The sequence below is a fragment of the Amaranthus tricolor genome, chromosome 2 (genome assembly GCF_026212465.1).
Source record: "Amaranthus tricolor cultivar Red isolate AtriRed21 chromosome 2, ASM2621246v1, whole genome shotgun sequence".
NCBI lineage: Eukaryota > Viridiplantae > Streptophyta > Magnoliopsida > Caryophyllales > Amaranthaceae > Amaranthus > Amaranthus tricolor.
The window spans coordinates 40,988,668-41,004,907 of record NC_080048.1 but is presented as its reverse complement, the minus strand read 5'-3'; the positions used below and the strand labels follow the sequence as shown (position 1 = coordinate 41,004,907).

The 16,240-nt window shown below is 31.6% G+C and overlaps 1 protein-coding gene across 1 annotated transcript; it reads left to right on the top strand.

Annotated features, from left to right (window-relative positions):
- Positions 1 to 5,702: 5,702 nt before the first annotated feature.
- On the top strand, positions 5,703 to 15,782 carry LOC130805851 (photosystem II stability/assembly factor HCF136, chloroplastic). Its single transcript, XM_057670651.1, has 9 exons — positions 5,703 to 6,170; positions 8,343 to 8,578; positions 9,025 to 9,155; positions 9,770 to 9,902; positions 10,594 to 10,716; positions 11,661 to 11,735; positions 14,483 to 14,598; positions 15,047 to 15,134; positions 15,520 to 15,782. Exons 1-8 carry the CDS (start codon positions 5,822 to 5,824, stop codon positions 15,111 to 15,113), a joined length of 1,230 nt encoding a protein of 409 aa, XP_057526634.1. The 5' UTR covers positions 5,703 to 5,821; the 3' UTR covers positions 15,114 to 15,134; positions 15,520 to 15,782.
- Positions 15,783 to 16,240: the final 458 nt, after the last annotated feature.

Genomic DNA, 16,240 nt, shown 5'->3' with positions numbered 1-16,240 from the left:
AGAATAGAATCTTATTTCAATTGGAATGAATTTTTCTCAGGTAAAATTTTATATTTATGTTTAATACTTACTTAATTTTTGATTCGCTTAGCCTACCCTATAATAATTAAAATAAAGATGTAACATCTTAATAAATTTTTTTCTCTTTTCTATTTAATAAATTTAGAGAGTTTGTGTCTTTAACTATTAACCACTACTATATTGTTGAACCATAATGTGTTTTGCCTAATTTAATATCACAAATTTTTGTAGCAATTGATGTATATAAAAGTTAAATAGCTTAAATAATATAAAAATATTAGAATATAAATTTCTTATTATATTATCGTTTCGCTTAAAAATAGTCTCTCATAAAAATAATTTATTTTTGATTTATAGCATCATTTTGTATGAGAAGAATAGGAATGGCAACTACATTCATCAATCGTGTGGAGTTTTATGAATTTTTGAAAAAGCTGAGCGAAAAAAAAAATGAATTGAATAACCGAAAAATCAAACTATTTCAATAATTGAGCGTGAAACTCCCAGATCTAAGGTTTGGGGCTGTTCGCAGTTATTAACTGCGAACAGGTGAAAAAAGACAAAATAGCTGTTCGCAGTTACTAACTGCGAACAGCAAAAAGACAAAATAGCTGTTCACAGTTACTAACTGCGAACAGCTATTTTGTCTTTTTTTACCTGTTCGCAGTTACTAACTACGAACAGCCCCAAACCTTAGGTCTGGGAGCTTCACTCTCAGTTTTTGAAATAATTTGATTTTTCGGTTATTCAATTCATTTTTCTTTTTTTTTCGCTCAGCTTTTTCAAAAATTCGAGTTTTATTATGTTCGTTAAACTTAGAATAATATTAATTGAAATAAATATAATTTAAATTGGCCGCATTCACAAAATACAATGTCTAGTAAAGTAGTAATGTTATGAGTTCGATTAGTTCTATCCCACTTTTAAAACTTTCCTTTGTTCATTATATAATGCTAAAGTCAATCAAAATCAACAAAAGCATGCTAAAGTCAATCAAAATCAACAAAAGCATCCGAAAATGAGTTCAAATGACGTATTTCAAACTCTAATATCACAAAGATCAAGGGTATGAAATCTTGTAATGAATAAATTACATTTTCAATGAAAACAATATTTGTAAGAGAAAATAATACAATTAAATGACACAATGATTTTAAAGAACTCTTTGGAGGCGTGTAGTATCTTGCTTATATTATCACAAAGGAGTTTAAAGAACTCTCAAATTGGAGAATTACAATAAAGAAGAGATTAGGCTATATGTTTAGGCTTAGAGATTTTTGTGGATGATTTTACAATGGCACGTGAGACCTCTATTTATAGAGGATTATACTTTTAATGAGACTTTACACCCCTAATTTTTATAAATATAAAATAATAAATATAATAAGACTTAAATAATATCTCATAGTAGCAGAAGGTAAAAATTGGGTGTCCGCTCAGATAGTGTAATGCGTCAAAACAACATTCAAAACTAATATAGTTTTTAAATAAATAAAGGTTCTAACACTAATTTATCTAAATACACTTATAACGTATAATCTACATCACCCAATCCTCATGCATTAAACACGTCAAAGAACTTATCATTACCCCTGCAAAACAAAAACACAAAACATAAGCCACAACTCAGTAAATAGTTACTCTAACGTGTCAAACTGTCTATACTTGAAAACGTTTGACTTTAAAATAATATTTGAAAGCCACAAAATCTTAAAATACTTTTATATTTTGTAAAAATAAAAATATACTCATATAATATAAAACACTTGAATTGTCACACTTTAAAATTTATTCACAATATACATTTATATAATGTCACAAAAACAACACATCCCCTTTCATAGACTCCTCTCAAAAGGCACCTTAGACAGGTAATTTGCCTTTGGCAATATAAACACATGTCACATTTAGGTGCACCATAGGTTGACATAAAGAAATTAATAATGCGGAATAATAAAGTAACGATTAGAGTTTTGGATTTTGAATATTTAGTTTTTATTGACTGATAATGAGAGACTAAGCCCATATTTATACAAGAGTACTAGCACTAATCTTGAAAACAAATAAAGACAACATAATAAAGATCAATTACAAATATCCTCTAAATATATATTTTCCTACGTGACTTAGCAAAAACATTTATATCAGATCATTTAAATACAAAACCAAACAAATTTACATTATATATTTGTATAAAGTATAATACACTCTATATAATCCAATGAAATTCTTGTTTATTAATGTAGTGCAAAAATCCTTTTGTCAAACATTAATATAAAGTATTATATAGCAAAGGAGTGAGTGAGAATCAATTAATATTAAAAACATCTATTAAATTAAAAAATCCTTTTGTCAAACATTTATGAAGAGGATAATGAATCAATGGAATTCCATGACAAGGCTATATTATATATATATATATATATATATATATATATATATATATATATATATATATATATATATATATATATATATATATATATATATATATATATATATATATATATATATATATATATATATATATATATATATATATATATATATATATATATATATCAAACAACAATCTCATAATCACCATAAATGTTTAGTGAAACATGAAGGGTTCCTAAAATATAATATTAAAAAAAGAAGATGAAATGTGATCAGCCATCTTCACATAGATGAAGAGAATATGAAAAGTTTAAACAATTTAAATGGCTTCTATAATATTATAATTATTGGCTAATATATTATTATGTATTAGTATTACTTTTTTAATTATTTTAATTACAACTTTGGCTAATTAGCTTCTAATGATCGAAATTATAATGTTACCCATAATCAATATCAAACTATTATCGTAAATAATTTTGTCATAGTTCAAGATATTCATAGTGAATACTTACCAATATATATATACATATTGATCACATATGCTTAATATTAAGGATTTAAATAGCTATAAGACATAATATATTAATTATAATAATAATAACAATATATAAAGGATTTAAATAGCTATAAGACATAATATATTAATTATAATAATAATAACAATATATAACAATAACAACAACAAGAACGGCGACGACGACAACAATAATAATAATAATAATAATAATAATAATAATAATTTACTTTAAAATAACGGGGTATTACAATTAAGACTAAGAATAAATAGCATATTAAAACAGCCACAAGTGAATTTGAACGTTCAAGACAAGCATCTTTTGCCTTCTGACTTAGCGCTCGTTTGAGCCTTCATGGAGCTCGTTCGAACAGCTCCTTAACTGACCTTTTGTTTGCTTCTGTCCTTGGTGCTCGTTCGAGCACTCTTTTTCCTCAACATTCTGTTTCAATTGAAGGCTAGTTTGGCCATCACCTTATGATTTTTTTTACTCAGCTTTATATTATTTTCCAAAATTAGTTTCAACTCAAATTATATTTTATTTTGTTAAATCATTTTCAAACTTAATCGCTTCATGGGATGAAGTTGAAATTACTCAATTTCCTGATTTTGGTAGTTTTTCTCTTGTTTTTCTTGCATTCTTATGTTGCAGGTTATTGATTGCGTGGGAATCGTGGAGTGAGGATCACCTAGAAACATAGCTTTTATTAGAGTCGTATTTCAGTTTAAATTTTACCTTAAGTTGTTTAAATTTTATATGGACATAGATTGCGTTTTAGTCTTTTCTTATGTTGTAAGACCCTTTGTTGGATTTAAAGTTATTAAGTTATTTCTTAGTCGTTAAGCCTTATATTTATTTTATTAGAAATAGATGTGGCGGTAACACCCCCATGAGTAGGTTTTAGCTCATGTTTTTCATTAAAGATGTTTTCAAAAGTTCGACATATTCTGAGGGTGTTACACCTTATGCATTTAATCGAGCATTGTTGATAACATCTTTAGACTCTTGCACTACCTCATTAAGTTCATCATTCATCATGCTCAATAACACCTATGTTTAAGTCTTTGCTTCAATGTCTTTCATTACTTCATGCATTGACTCACACTCTTAAACACCACATTAACACAAATCAATCAACCAACTTAAGTACACATTAAGTGACTAACTTAAACACCCAAAAGATTCAACTTCTATGCACTCATACTAATGCATAGTCTTGAATGGTGCACTCAAGTCACCAATAACTCTAACAACATCCTTAAAGGCTACAAGGCCACATGTCTCTTTCACCTATACTCAGGTCCAAACACACATGTAGCGGTGTCCATTCAATTCATTCGATTGATTTCGGTTTATATGTTTTGAAGGGTTAAAAATAGGGTTTTGTGTCCATATTGGTTTTTACATACTAGTAAATTTATTTTTAAGTTGGGTCAAATCGAATTCAATAACATGGTCAGGTGAAAATTAGATCATTGAAATTATTTTGAACAATGTACACCCATGTAAATCCATCAAAACTACGAGGTGACAATTCAAAATGAAATTTTGCTTAGTTGCTTAGATCTAAAAACAGAGCCCGATTCGAACATGAGGAAAAAAAGTCTGATTTTGTTACAGTTTTAATACTTCAACTTATGAGTCTAAGTCGAATCACAGTCAAATCATGTTCATTCTAGTTTATTATAGACAAATTTTATATTTGAAAGAACTGATATAAATATACAAATTTGTATATTTTCACTTGGTTGTAACATGTTAAAATTTTAATGTGCCGGTTCAAAACACATCATTATCATGAGTTTTTTTTTTTTTTTTTGTTACTATATAGTGAAGTATTGGATTTATTAAGTTTATTTGGTTGAACTATATATTTATTTGTTCCGTATAATTGGGACAATCCCCAATTATTAAAGAAAATCATTATTGTTGAGACTTTGTGAATTGTATATTGTTAAACGACTTTTCTTTTGAAAAACTTAGAAAAAAGTCTTGATCCAACTCTGAGTCAGAGCAAAGATAGAGGACGAAAAATACGAGTCCAAGTCGATGGAGGTAAAAAAAGTTCGACTTATATTTGAAACAAGTTGAAAGTGTATATAATATAATTTGAGTCCGACTCATTGTCATCCCTATAATCACCTTGTCATTAAAGTACTCTAAAATTACTTTTTTATAAAATATAATTGTAATACACCCGAATATCTCCCTTCCTTCACGATTCTGGTTTCGTGTAAGGGTTCCAGCCCCTTACACGAAACCAGAATCGTGAAGGAAGGGAGGAAATTCGAGTGTTACAATAATAGCTATTAATTATTTATTTATAGTCTTTATATTATTATAAACAATTTACTTCAATCATTATATTTTATTAAAAATATAAAAAACTTAATAATAAAAGTACGCAACCAAATTTTCTTAAAAAAATATATTAATATTTATATATACTAGTTATCGGAGTTTCCATAATAACAATATAATATAAAGTACCATACATTAAAAAATTGTTAATAATAAATTAACATTTGGTTGATCTGCTGAAAATAAATAAACTCACATATTATTTATTTTGAAATAAATTCACCTATTATCTATTTTGAAATAAACTCACATAATAAATCTATCTATTTGCTTAAAATAAAGCTTCTTTGTGATCAAACAAGTTAGAATAAATAATAATTGAATTTATTTTTAATGATTATACCAAATAAGTATTTTTTTGAAAATAATCGATATGAAGTATTAATTTAACAATTATTCTAAAAAAGAATGAACGTTATCCAATCAAATCCAGAACCCCGCGAAATACTAAACAGAACCAAGGAGATAAGAGAAACAAAACGAACACCAGAAAGCCAGTTTGTGACTATAATCAGGAGAGAGAAAACTCGTACTATCCTCCAATGGCGTCCACAACCCCCGCCACAACCACCAAGCTCTTCCACAGCCTCTCCTCTTCTTCTTCGTCTTCTCATTATCGTCGCTTTGCTCTTTCTACTCAACCTCAACCTCAACCTCAAAAACGTCGATACATCTCTCCAAGAGCTTGTTCATCGCCGCAATCGCAACCACGAAGAGACTTCTTAGTGCAATCTACTGCTGCTGTTGCTGCTTTTTCGATTTCTTTGCCTCTTTCTACACTTCCGGCGAAATCTGAGGATTTGCTTGCTGAATGGGAGCGTGTTTATCTTCCTATTGATCCTGGTGTTGTTCTTCTTGATATTTCTTTTGTTCCTGATGATCTTAGTCACGGTATATTTTCATTTTGTTTAGGTCTTATTCGTTCTTGTGATTTTCGATTGATTCTGAATTGTGAATTAATTTAATACTTAGGAATTGCATTAATTGATTTTTAGGTATTGAGAAATGATGTTAACTTTGCTGCAACTGAATTCAAAATGTGATTGGACAACTTGTAATCTAATGTGTTTCTATGATTTTCTATTTGATTTTGTGTTGGATATTTAGAGCAAGCTCGGACATTTTTCATGTACTTTGTATATAGAGTGACAAATGAGTTTTAAAACTCAATGTCCAAAGTGTTACCGAACATACTAAGCAAGTTCTAACGAATCAAGCAAAATAGAGCTCATAAAGCTTGCACTCATTTGAGCACAATCATGCTCGTTCAAGCACATTGATTTTCATAGTACATAAACTTTTCTTAAGCTATTGTATGTGCTCGTTCGAGCACCTCCATAAAATTGTGTATTTTTGTGGAATTTGTTAGAGTATATAACATATCTTCGGGCCTCAACCTTAAACTTTTGGTTGAGTTGGCTACTTAACATGGTATCAGAAGCGAACGTGACAAAAGGTCACTGGTTCGAATCTCAACCACCCATCAAATTCAAGTAAAATATTTTGCACTAGGTATGAGAAGGGCCTAAGTTGCATTCACGCTTCTAGCCCAAAGGGCTCTCGTGTGAGGGGGCGTGTTAAAAAGTATATAGCATATCCTGAGGCCTCAATCATTAGCTTAAGTTTTTAATTGAGTTGTGCGTGTTAAGAGTGAAATACTGATAGTTATATTGGTTATAATAATGAATCGGATGAAGGCATGCAAACTATTATATGAATAGTGGAAGTTGCATGAAGATACAAATACATACATTCTACTCTTCATTCTCTAGAATTTATGAAATTTTTGCTCTTTCTCTTCTCAGTTGTACATTCAAAGAACTTTATAAACTCTTTTATTGATTTTTAATTTAATAATCTTCTTGAATACATAATCATTTAGTCTACTCATTTTGTTCTTAGTGTGTTAGTGTGGTTATTTGTATCTCATTTTAAATTTTATCCAACATTTTCAAGTACCGTTGTGGGAGAAATATCACAAAAGGAAAGTATTCATACGCCCACAACTAGTTATTAAGTTTCCGAGCGACGTAATTGTTGAAACCAAATCTTCACACTGTTCTTCAACTTGGTGATAAAACAAGCAAGGATCTTATTGTCATTCATTCAATGGAATACAAATATATCTCTTGTAATTTATATTGTTTATCTATGCTATTATTTCTATTTTTTGAACTGTGAAGAAATTTGTTACTTAGTATTTGCATGAGTTGATTATTAGGTATTGAGAAATGCTGTCAACTTTAATGCAAGTGAGTTCAGTTTGTTACTTGAGAGAATGAATTTGTAATTTGTTGCTGTGATTTTTTATTTGATTTTGAATTGTGAATAAATTGTTATCAAGTAATTGCGTCAGTTGATTTTAGATATTGAGAAATAATGTTAACTTTTCTGCAACTGAGTACAATTTGGATTTGGGAGCACAAATTTCAAATTTTAAACGAGCAGAATCTTGTTTATGTTTTTATATGTAATGTTGTGAAGGAAGTTTCGCCCAAATAGAATCTATGTTTTTCATCATGAATTCAATGCCAGAAATCTTAATGAAAATTTATGAGTAAAAAGAAATGCTAGAGCATGATAGGATAAATGTTTTTACATGTATTTCTATTTCGAAGATCAAAGTGAATTCCAGGTTTGGGAGATAAGGTTCTTGTTATGCTTAGTTAAGGCATTGAGGTTCTTTTCTCCTGATTTTTGTTTATCATTTATTTGTGATTTATCATTTTCCGTATACCACTTTGAAACAAAAATTCTTTTTAAGGGTTGTTTTCCTTATTACATTTTTTATCAGAAAAATGGAAAAAAGAAAGTACAAACTCAAAATCAATTCAAGAACTAAAATACATTGCCTCTAAAGACTCATGCTAGAAAATACTAGGCATTTGTGAGCTGATTTCGAGACGATTTATCTTTTTTTTTTCGGAATAAATTTTTTAAATTGCAATTGCATCATTTGAATCAATAAGTAAAAATGTGATAAAACTTAAGTTGAATACTATATTTACTATATAAAAAGAGTATTTCAGTCGCAGGAAAGCTTAAGGAGTGTTTGGTTTGTAGGATTTCTGTTAGGGACAAGACAAACTATTTTAGAGACAAAAGATGGAGGACAGACTTGGGTCCCGCGTTCTATACAATCAGCTGAAGAAGAGGATTTTAATTACAGATTCAATTCTATAAGTTTCAGAGGAAAGGAAGGTTGGATAGTGGGTAAACCTGCTATTCTGTTGTATACTAATGATGCTGGTGAAAACTGGAAAAGAATACCCTTGAGCTCTCAGCTTCCTGGAGATATGGTAAGCTATTTGTGTTATTAGAGCCAATAATAAATCGTCAATCAACATTGCTAAATAATTTTTCATGTAATTAATCATTTTATGCAAAAGTGATCATTACTTGAATTTGCTGGAATCTGGATAGTAATTTGGTGAAACTATGATTTGAAGGTTTTTGATCATCCCTTATTAATAATTCTCAGGAATTTGATTGCTAGATCTTATCTTCTTGCATTAAAATTTTGCTTTTGCAGCAGCCATGGTTTTGCTGGAAGTTATTCGTCAACTTAAAAAATGCATAAGGTTTGATGGGCTTCGAGGAGAGTTTACTACTTGATGATCATGCTTGATTATTTTGATTTGTTACCATATTAGGATATTTCTTATCCTATATAGTATCTATTGCTTAACCTGCAATTGTAGCTTTCTATTATTGTGAAATACTTAAGAGTAGTTTGTCTTTTCAGGTATATATCAAAGCAACCGGAGAAAACAGCGCAGAGATGGTAACTGATGAGGGAGCAATATACACTACTTCAAATGGAGGTTACAACTGGAAGGCTGCTGTACAGGAGACTGTCTCAGCTACTCTTAACAGGTGATTTATTCCAAAATCTTGTATACTTTTTTTGTTACTTAATGTTGCTGTTTATTGCAACCTTGTCAGGATTCATAAAAATTTAGAAGAGATGTAAGGCAAATGCCATGTTTGAATTGGAGATGATGAACTTAGACTGTATTAAAGTCAAACTAAGGGAACTGTAAGTGAGTAGAGTTGATAGTCAGGGAGCAGAATGGTGGTAAAGAGGGACAAGGTGTGCTCATATAAAGACTTTGCGAGATACATAAAGTATTAACCTCGTTAAGGGAACAGTAGTTAAATCCTATCGAGACTCGCACCCCCAACTGGAACTCTAGGAATAATAGTCTTCTTCCCCTTCTTGTTACATTGTCATTACCCTACCCCCTTCAGAATATCATCTATTCACCTTTATTTTCTTTGCAACCACCTATATTCACGACATCTAATTAGCTACCCCAATACATTTATGCCATCAGGGTTAAGGTTTTTTAGCTAGCCCTAGATGTCATGTATCTATTGACACATGGAATCCCTATAGTGTGTTATATCTATATGATTGTACTTAAACATCTGCTTGTTTGGACAATACACAATGTTGATCCACTTACAGTGCTTCATTGCTTTTGCAGAACAGTCTCAAGCGGTATAAGTGGTGCAAGTTACTACACAGGTACCTTCAACACTGTGAACCGTTCCCCAGATGGGCGTTATGTTGCTGTTTCAAGCCGTGGAAACTTTTTTTTAACTTGGGAACCAGGCCAGGTGGATTTCTCTATGTCCTCTTGCAAAAGCTGTATAGTTGAGTGAATTGATGCTGAAATTAAGGTTGCATTTTACTGTTCTTTGTAAATAATTTCATGAAGTATGAAGCTAAGTTTGACATTAGGTGTTGGGAATCGGGAGATATATGCTAGAAATCAAAGCAAGATCTGTAGATAGTATGAAATATCATGTTCAATGGCCCTCCACATAAGAAATATTATAAGGCTTGAACGTTATGAAAATATAGATAAAGATTGATCTTTTGTTGAAGTAGATAGCAATCAATTTTCCAGTTTGTAAATTTTTTCCAGGCATGAATGAAGCTATATAGGAATGAATAGGAGGGAGCCTTGGTCCTTTCAGCCTTTAGGCTTGCTTTTATCTAGTTTGTATTTTGTCATGAACTTCACCATTAAGAGCAATCATGTTGGTCATATCATTTGGGCTGCTCTTCAAGTTTTAATGTTAAATATTAAATTTTCTATTTTGATTGATAAGCATTTGCAGAACAATATGCATTCCTTCCATTGGTTTGTTCCCCATGGGGGAATTTTATTTTTCATTCTTACAAAAGTTATCACAACGTGATGATAGTTTTTGTCATTCTTTTGACAAATTTTGTATAAATCTGGTTTGATTACCAAGTGTTGTTAACCCTATTGAATTATTGATTGATTTGAATTATTTGCAGCCTTACTGGCAGCCGCATAACCGAGCAATTGCCAGAAGAATTCAGAACATGGGTTGGAGAGCTGATGGTGGTCTATGGCTGCTTGTTCGTGGTGGTGGGCTGTATCTAAGTAAAGGCAATGGGGTCTGTGCTAATATCCTTTTCATTAACTTTTTCTTGTGTAGTCATAATATATCATTGTTGGACACTGTTCTGGATATCTTAGTTGGAGTTCTGAAGAGGAATTACGTAATTTCAGTATATTTACTGGAGATGCGATTTCTCTTTGTGTCTGCGTGCTCATTTTTTTTTTTTTTCATAATTTCCTTCTTTTTAAGTATTCAGGAATTATCCTTGTCTGTGCATAGATTACTCCATTGCCCCTTTGAGTTTGACACTCTTATCTCACAAAGCTCTCACATCGATTTTTGAAGTGCGTCAAACTCAAAAGGACGGAGGGAGTATTAAATGACCAAAAATGCAAAACTTTAAAGTAAAGAAAGGAGAGAGAATGCATTATTTTGTCAAAGCATAAATTCTGAGGTTGTTAGCATGTTAACATTAAATCTACTGTCGTACCTGAAACATTACATATTGTAGCTTAGTTACTTATCTGATTGGTAATAGTTCTTCCACGATCTGTTTCTTATTGGCTATTTCAATTCTGTCTTGATGAAACCTCATGTGGATTGGTGGCAGTGGGTATTTTGGGTCTTGGTTGTTTCATGTTCTTCATTTCCTCTTTCCAACTTTCTATATAAAGTTTTGGACATTTCACCTAGTGACTGGAAAGTAAGGACTTTTTTTAACATACACATTATTCTTTAGAGGATTGGCAATAAAATTCCGACTTCATATATATTGAATTAGTAGTAGTTAGCAGCTGATTGTTAAGTATTTGGTGGCACGTTTATGTGGCTATAATAACATCGAACAGGATGGTATATGTGAACTTCGACTCATTTTAACTTGAATATATTTTTATTTATTTCAACCATCAATGATGCTACACTTAGGAGTTGAGACTTCTTCGAGGTTTTTTCTGCAGCCTTTCATATTAAATTAATGGATATCATTTTGTAACTCAGATATCAGAGGACTTTGAGGAAGTGCCCGTACAAAGTCGTGGTTTTGGCATTCTTGACATTGGGTATCGCTCACAGGTACTTTTTGATGATTTGTTTCGTAATGGTGATGTCACTCAAATCTTATATGTTTTTTTAGAGATGATGCGTAACACACTATTGCATATTTATCTTTTTCTTTTTATTGGTCAATGGAGGTTCATTGCTGTAGCTGTAATGCATGTGTACTTTTTCGAGTGTGAAACTCTGAAGTCTGAAACCTGAAGTTGCTTTAGAATGATAATTATCTTATATCTGCTTCATCAAAGATGCATCACACATTCTGTAGCAGCCAAATTCTTGCTATGAACAGTTCCCATTGTATAAGTGAAGTTGTTGTTTAGCTGCATTAATGTGCTGTACGTCTGTACCTGTAAATGACGTCAAGATAGGAAGTCGTTGATTATGTGCTATAGGTATTAATTTTTAGTGACATCTATAATATCATGGGTGATAGGGGAGAATTCTTTGGGGACTTATGAAGATTCGACATCTTAGCTGCAGTAATTGGAGATCCTGACCTTTTAATCCCTTTGTAAATGAAAATTTTCTTGAGTATGTATGGCTTTACTTTCACTCATAGCTGGGGAAGTACACGTAACCCAATCTTGGGTGCAGTTGTGGAACCACTTTTGTGGCTAACATGGTTGTCACAGCTTAATGTCATGGAGCCTCTAGGCTTGAGAACTATTACAATGTTGCTGTGATGAGGTAATATGGGATAGATACAAATGATGAATCATAAAGACCGGCTGGATTGTATCTTTCTCCACCCATCCCTTTGAAGCCTTGATCCATAGCATCCTTCTTATGGGTTTCCTCTTAGGAGTTGTGAACATCTAGACACTAAAATTACCAGAGGGTTGTGGTTCACCAAGGTTTCAGAATAACATCCTTGAAATTTCCTTTCAAACAATTGAAAAAAAATAGACCACGAGGGATCCCTGCTTAAGTCATACAATTTGGTTCATCACAGACATCCGAATCAATAATCATGTTGGTTCTATATATGATGGCTGATTTGGGGAGGTGATCAGGACTCAGAAATTAGATTTGACTATTTGTGAATCTCTTATTAGTATTAGGGTAAATTGTTGGTAATAAACCAACCTTTGCTTGATCCACTAAAAATAAACCCACCTATTATTTATTTTTAAATGAATCCATCTATTAAGTATATTTATTAAAAATAAACTCAGCTATTGTTTATAAACATTTTCAAAGCTTCTTTGTAAGTCAAGAATAAGGAATAAACAATAGTTGAGTTTATTTTCAGCAAATATACCGAATAGGTGGATCTATTTAAAAAGAAGCAATAGTTGGGTTTATTTTCAGCAGATCGAGCAAAGATTGGTTTAAATTTCCCTATTTTAGTATTATACTCCCTCTGTTTTCATATGTTTTTCTCAAATAAAATTTATGAATTTTAATGTTAAACTTTGACTATGATTTCTCATCGATCTATATGAAAAAACATGATCTTGATAGATTCGTCTCATTTTATTTTTTTAAATATCAACGTTTTAGAATTTTTAAAAACTCACAATTTAAATTATTCGACTTCTAAATTTGTGTTAGGATCTGCGGAAAAAGTAAATGGGAAGAAGAAATGAAAACAGAGGGAGTAGCATTTTTTGTTTGTATCTATATTTTATGTTCTCTTATAGCTAATCAAGGAGAATGCTCATGTTTTGGTCAAGTGGCTCTTGGAAATCTTTTCGGTGTTTAGATGAGACATTTGGATGGAAAGTGAGGGATCTATTGTCTCTTCTTTTGGATATGGAATGGGTAAGGGAAAGGAGGGAAATTTCAGAAATCCACTTTCTTTCCTCTTTCAATAAACCAAACTTCTTGATTGTTAGTTTGATAATGTAAGAAAATTTATGACCATTTCTCCCTCCTTTCTGTCCCTCCTTATTCCCCTTCATGATTTCAAGCCAAGAAATTTACAGGAGTGTTTTAAAATTTTGTTTTCATTGGCGTTAAATTGACATGGTAAATAGATGCGTGTGTGGGTGTTTTAATGAAAAAATTGAAATAGCTACTTGAGAGGGTTAATTTGGTGCTTATAATACTCCTAGAAGAATGCTGCTATTTTTGAAGCAATTTATTCTCTGACCTTTTCCTCTGAGAAGTTTAGGCTGTTTTATTTTGGACATCAACCGAATGCCTCCACTGCAGCACAGCCTATGCAGGTTCCTGCCTTTGGATTGCTTTATTTCCATGTGATTCTTTGTGTGATACACAATGACTGCTATTTCTCAATAATGAAAAGTGTTGACAGTTAAATCTTCTCCAAAGCCTAATTCCAATAAATGAGTCAGTTGTTACTCTTGGATGTGAGAACCGCTGACGTTTAATTAAATCCAGCATTATCCAAAAGCCGCATCCAAGCATATCGAATCTTTTACTCCATTGGAAAGGATCCACCGTTCAATCACGCAAAGTAAAAAATTGCAAACTTGCATGTTCTTTGTGTCGCTGATAAAAAGAGTCAAGTTTTCCTGTTTTTCTTAAACCATCATTACAATTATATTATTGTTCAGTGATTTCTTTCCAGCATTTGGCCATTTTATTTTTTCCCTGCTAGGGTAAGGAGTTGGTAAAAATGAGCAGAAGAGTATGCTTATTTACTTGTCGAGACAGAATGTGATTTTGTAATGTTATAAAGTTATAACTTTATTGACAATTGGAAATCTGGAATGTCGTTTAAAGACTCGTCCCCCCCTAATTGAGTAATGTTTGTTTACTCTTGTATTTGATGATCTAAACTATCTGAAATGTAGGATGAAGCTTGGGCAGCCGGAGGAAGTGGGATATTATTGAGAACCACAAATGGTGGCAAGAGCTGGACACGAGACAAAGCAGCTGATAACATAGCCGCAAATCTTTATTCTGTAAAGTAAGTGTACTTTTTAAAGATTCTTATGGTAAATTCTGAACACCCCATCCAATGATCTAGCTCTCATCCTTTGGTCATTCAAGTAAAATACTATCATTTTTTTTGGTTTGAGTTTCAATTTCTAGAGAACACAACCGTACATCACATTATCTTACATCTCATTTTCTCCAGACGTGAGTTTTAATTTCTTACTCGCCTCGATCCGTGCCCTCCCTTAGTCTTCTCCCTCCTCAAAACCCCGCCTTACGCTCTGACTCATTCCTCAAAACATTAAATTAACATTTGGGAAGGATAAATACAAAGTGAAGGGAAACAGTGGAACAACACAAGGCAATTTTAATTAATCTCAATAAGTTTATTTTCTTTTTTAGATTTTATGTTGTAGACTGATTTGCTTCCATTTTCTGTATAAATCGTCTGAAGGATAAAGGCACTTTGTTGTTTACAGGTTTATTGATGAGAAGAAGGGATTTGTGCTTGGAAATGATGGGGTTTTGCTTAGATACCTTGGATGAAGATGATATTATATGCACATGGTAATCATGTTGTTACTTCTCAACTTTCATATAAATATACATCTAATTTTCTAGTTAACTCAATTGTGCAACTCATTGACAAACCAAACAAATCATTTATTGTGTTACGGGAAGTTCTCATAAGATTCAACTTCTCACTAGACATGCTTGCCGGGGTCTGGCCACAGACGACCCTCAATTTTTGATATTTGAAGTTTTATGAATTATAGTTTGGTTTTTTGGCTCATCCTTACTTTTGGGGGCATTGCATCGCCCAAGTTTAATACGAGAAAAAAATGATCCATATTCAGCTGTCTATTAGATTTTCGGCGAAGCACATTCGTCAAAACAGCTCCTATAGTATCTTCTAAGTTCTAACCATTATACTCATTCTATCTTCACGCAGGTCCCTCAACAATTCCGATCTTGTTTTGTGTGTCGATACCCTTACAATTGTGCCCAGGGAAGCTAAGAAGATTCATTCATTCTCTAATAATATGGTAATTATAACAGGCCTTTTATTTTGTATTAAATTGTTATACATACTGTTCTTGTTGGAAAACCACTCTCTTTTCCTGCAAGGATTAGAATGACTAATCGGAACGGATTAGCATGATTGGTTTTGTAAATTCTTGAGAAATCTTCATCAATATTTTTAGTTTGAGCCTAGATTTGATGATGTTTGGGCAACCGGAGTAGACTATAATGTATTTTATGTATACATATTTGTCATCTTTTGTTGAAGGGAAAATCTTATGCGCATTTTATACAACATAGAGAACTGAGAGGGTTAAAAGTACGAAAATCCTTGTAAAAACTTAGAGATTGTTTTATGATTGAAAAACCAAAGAACTTCATAATCTTTGGCTTCATAAAGCAACAGTTCAGAGAAAAAAAAACAAGATTAGTATAAAGCAAGGTTGCAATAGTTTCGTAAAGCAAGTGCATACCTTTAAACCAAATGCAAATCCAATGAACATTGTTAACATTGATCAACCAAATAGTGTCACTTCCAATAGCCCTAATCATGAATTGAAAATTTGAAACAAATAAGTATTTTTAACAAAAGAAATAAAAAAAATTGAGCTTCGGCTAAACTTAATTTCAAAAATTTCAAAAATAAGCGT

Excerpts from the sequence above, each read along its gene's own strand:
- LOC130805851 (XM_057670651.1), top strand. The coding sequence starts at position 5,822 with ATGGCGTCCACAACCCCCGCCACAACCACCAAGCTCTTCCACAGCCTC. Across the intron at positions 8,579-9,024 it reads CTCAGCTTCCTGGAGATATG|GTATATATCAAAGCAACCGG; the intron begins GTAAGCTATTTG and ends TTGTCTTTTCAG. Across the intron at positions 9,903-10,593 it reads TAACTTGGGAACCAGGCCAG|CCTTACTGGCAGCCGCATAA; the intron begins GTGGATTTCTCT and ends AATTATTTGCAG.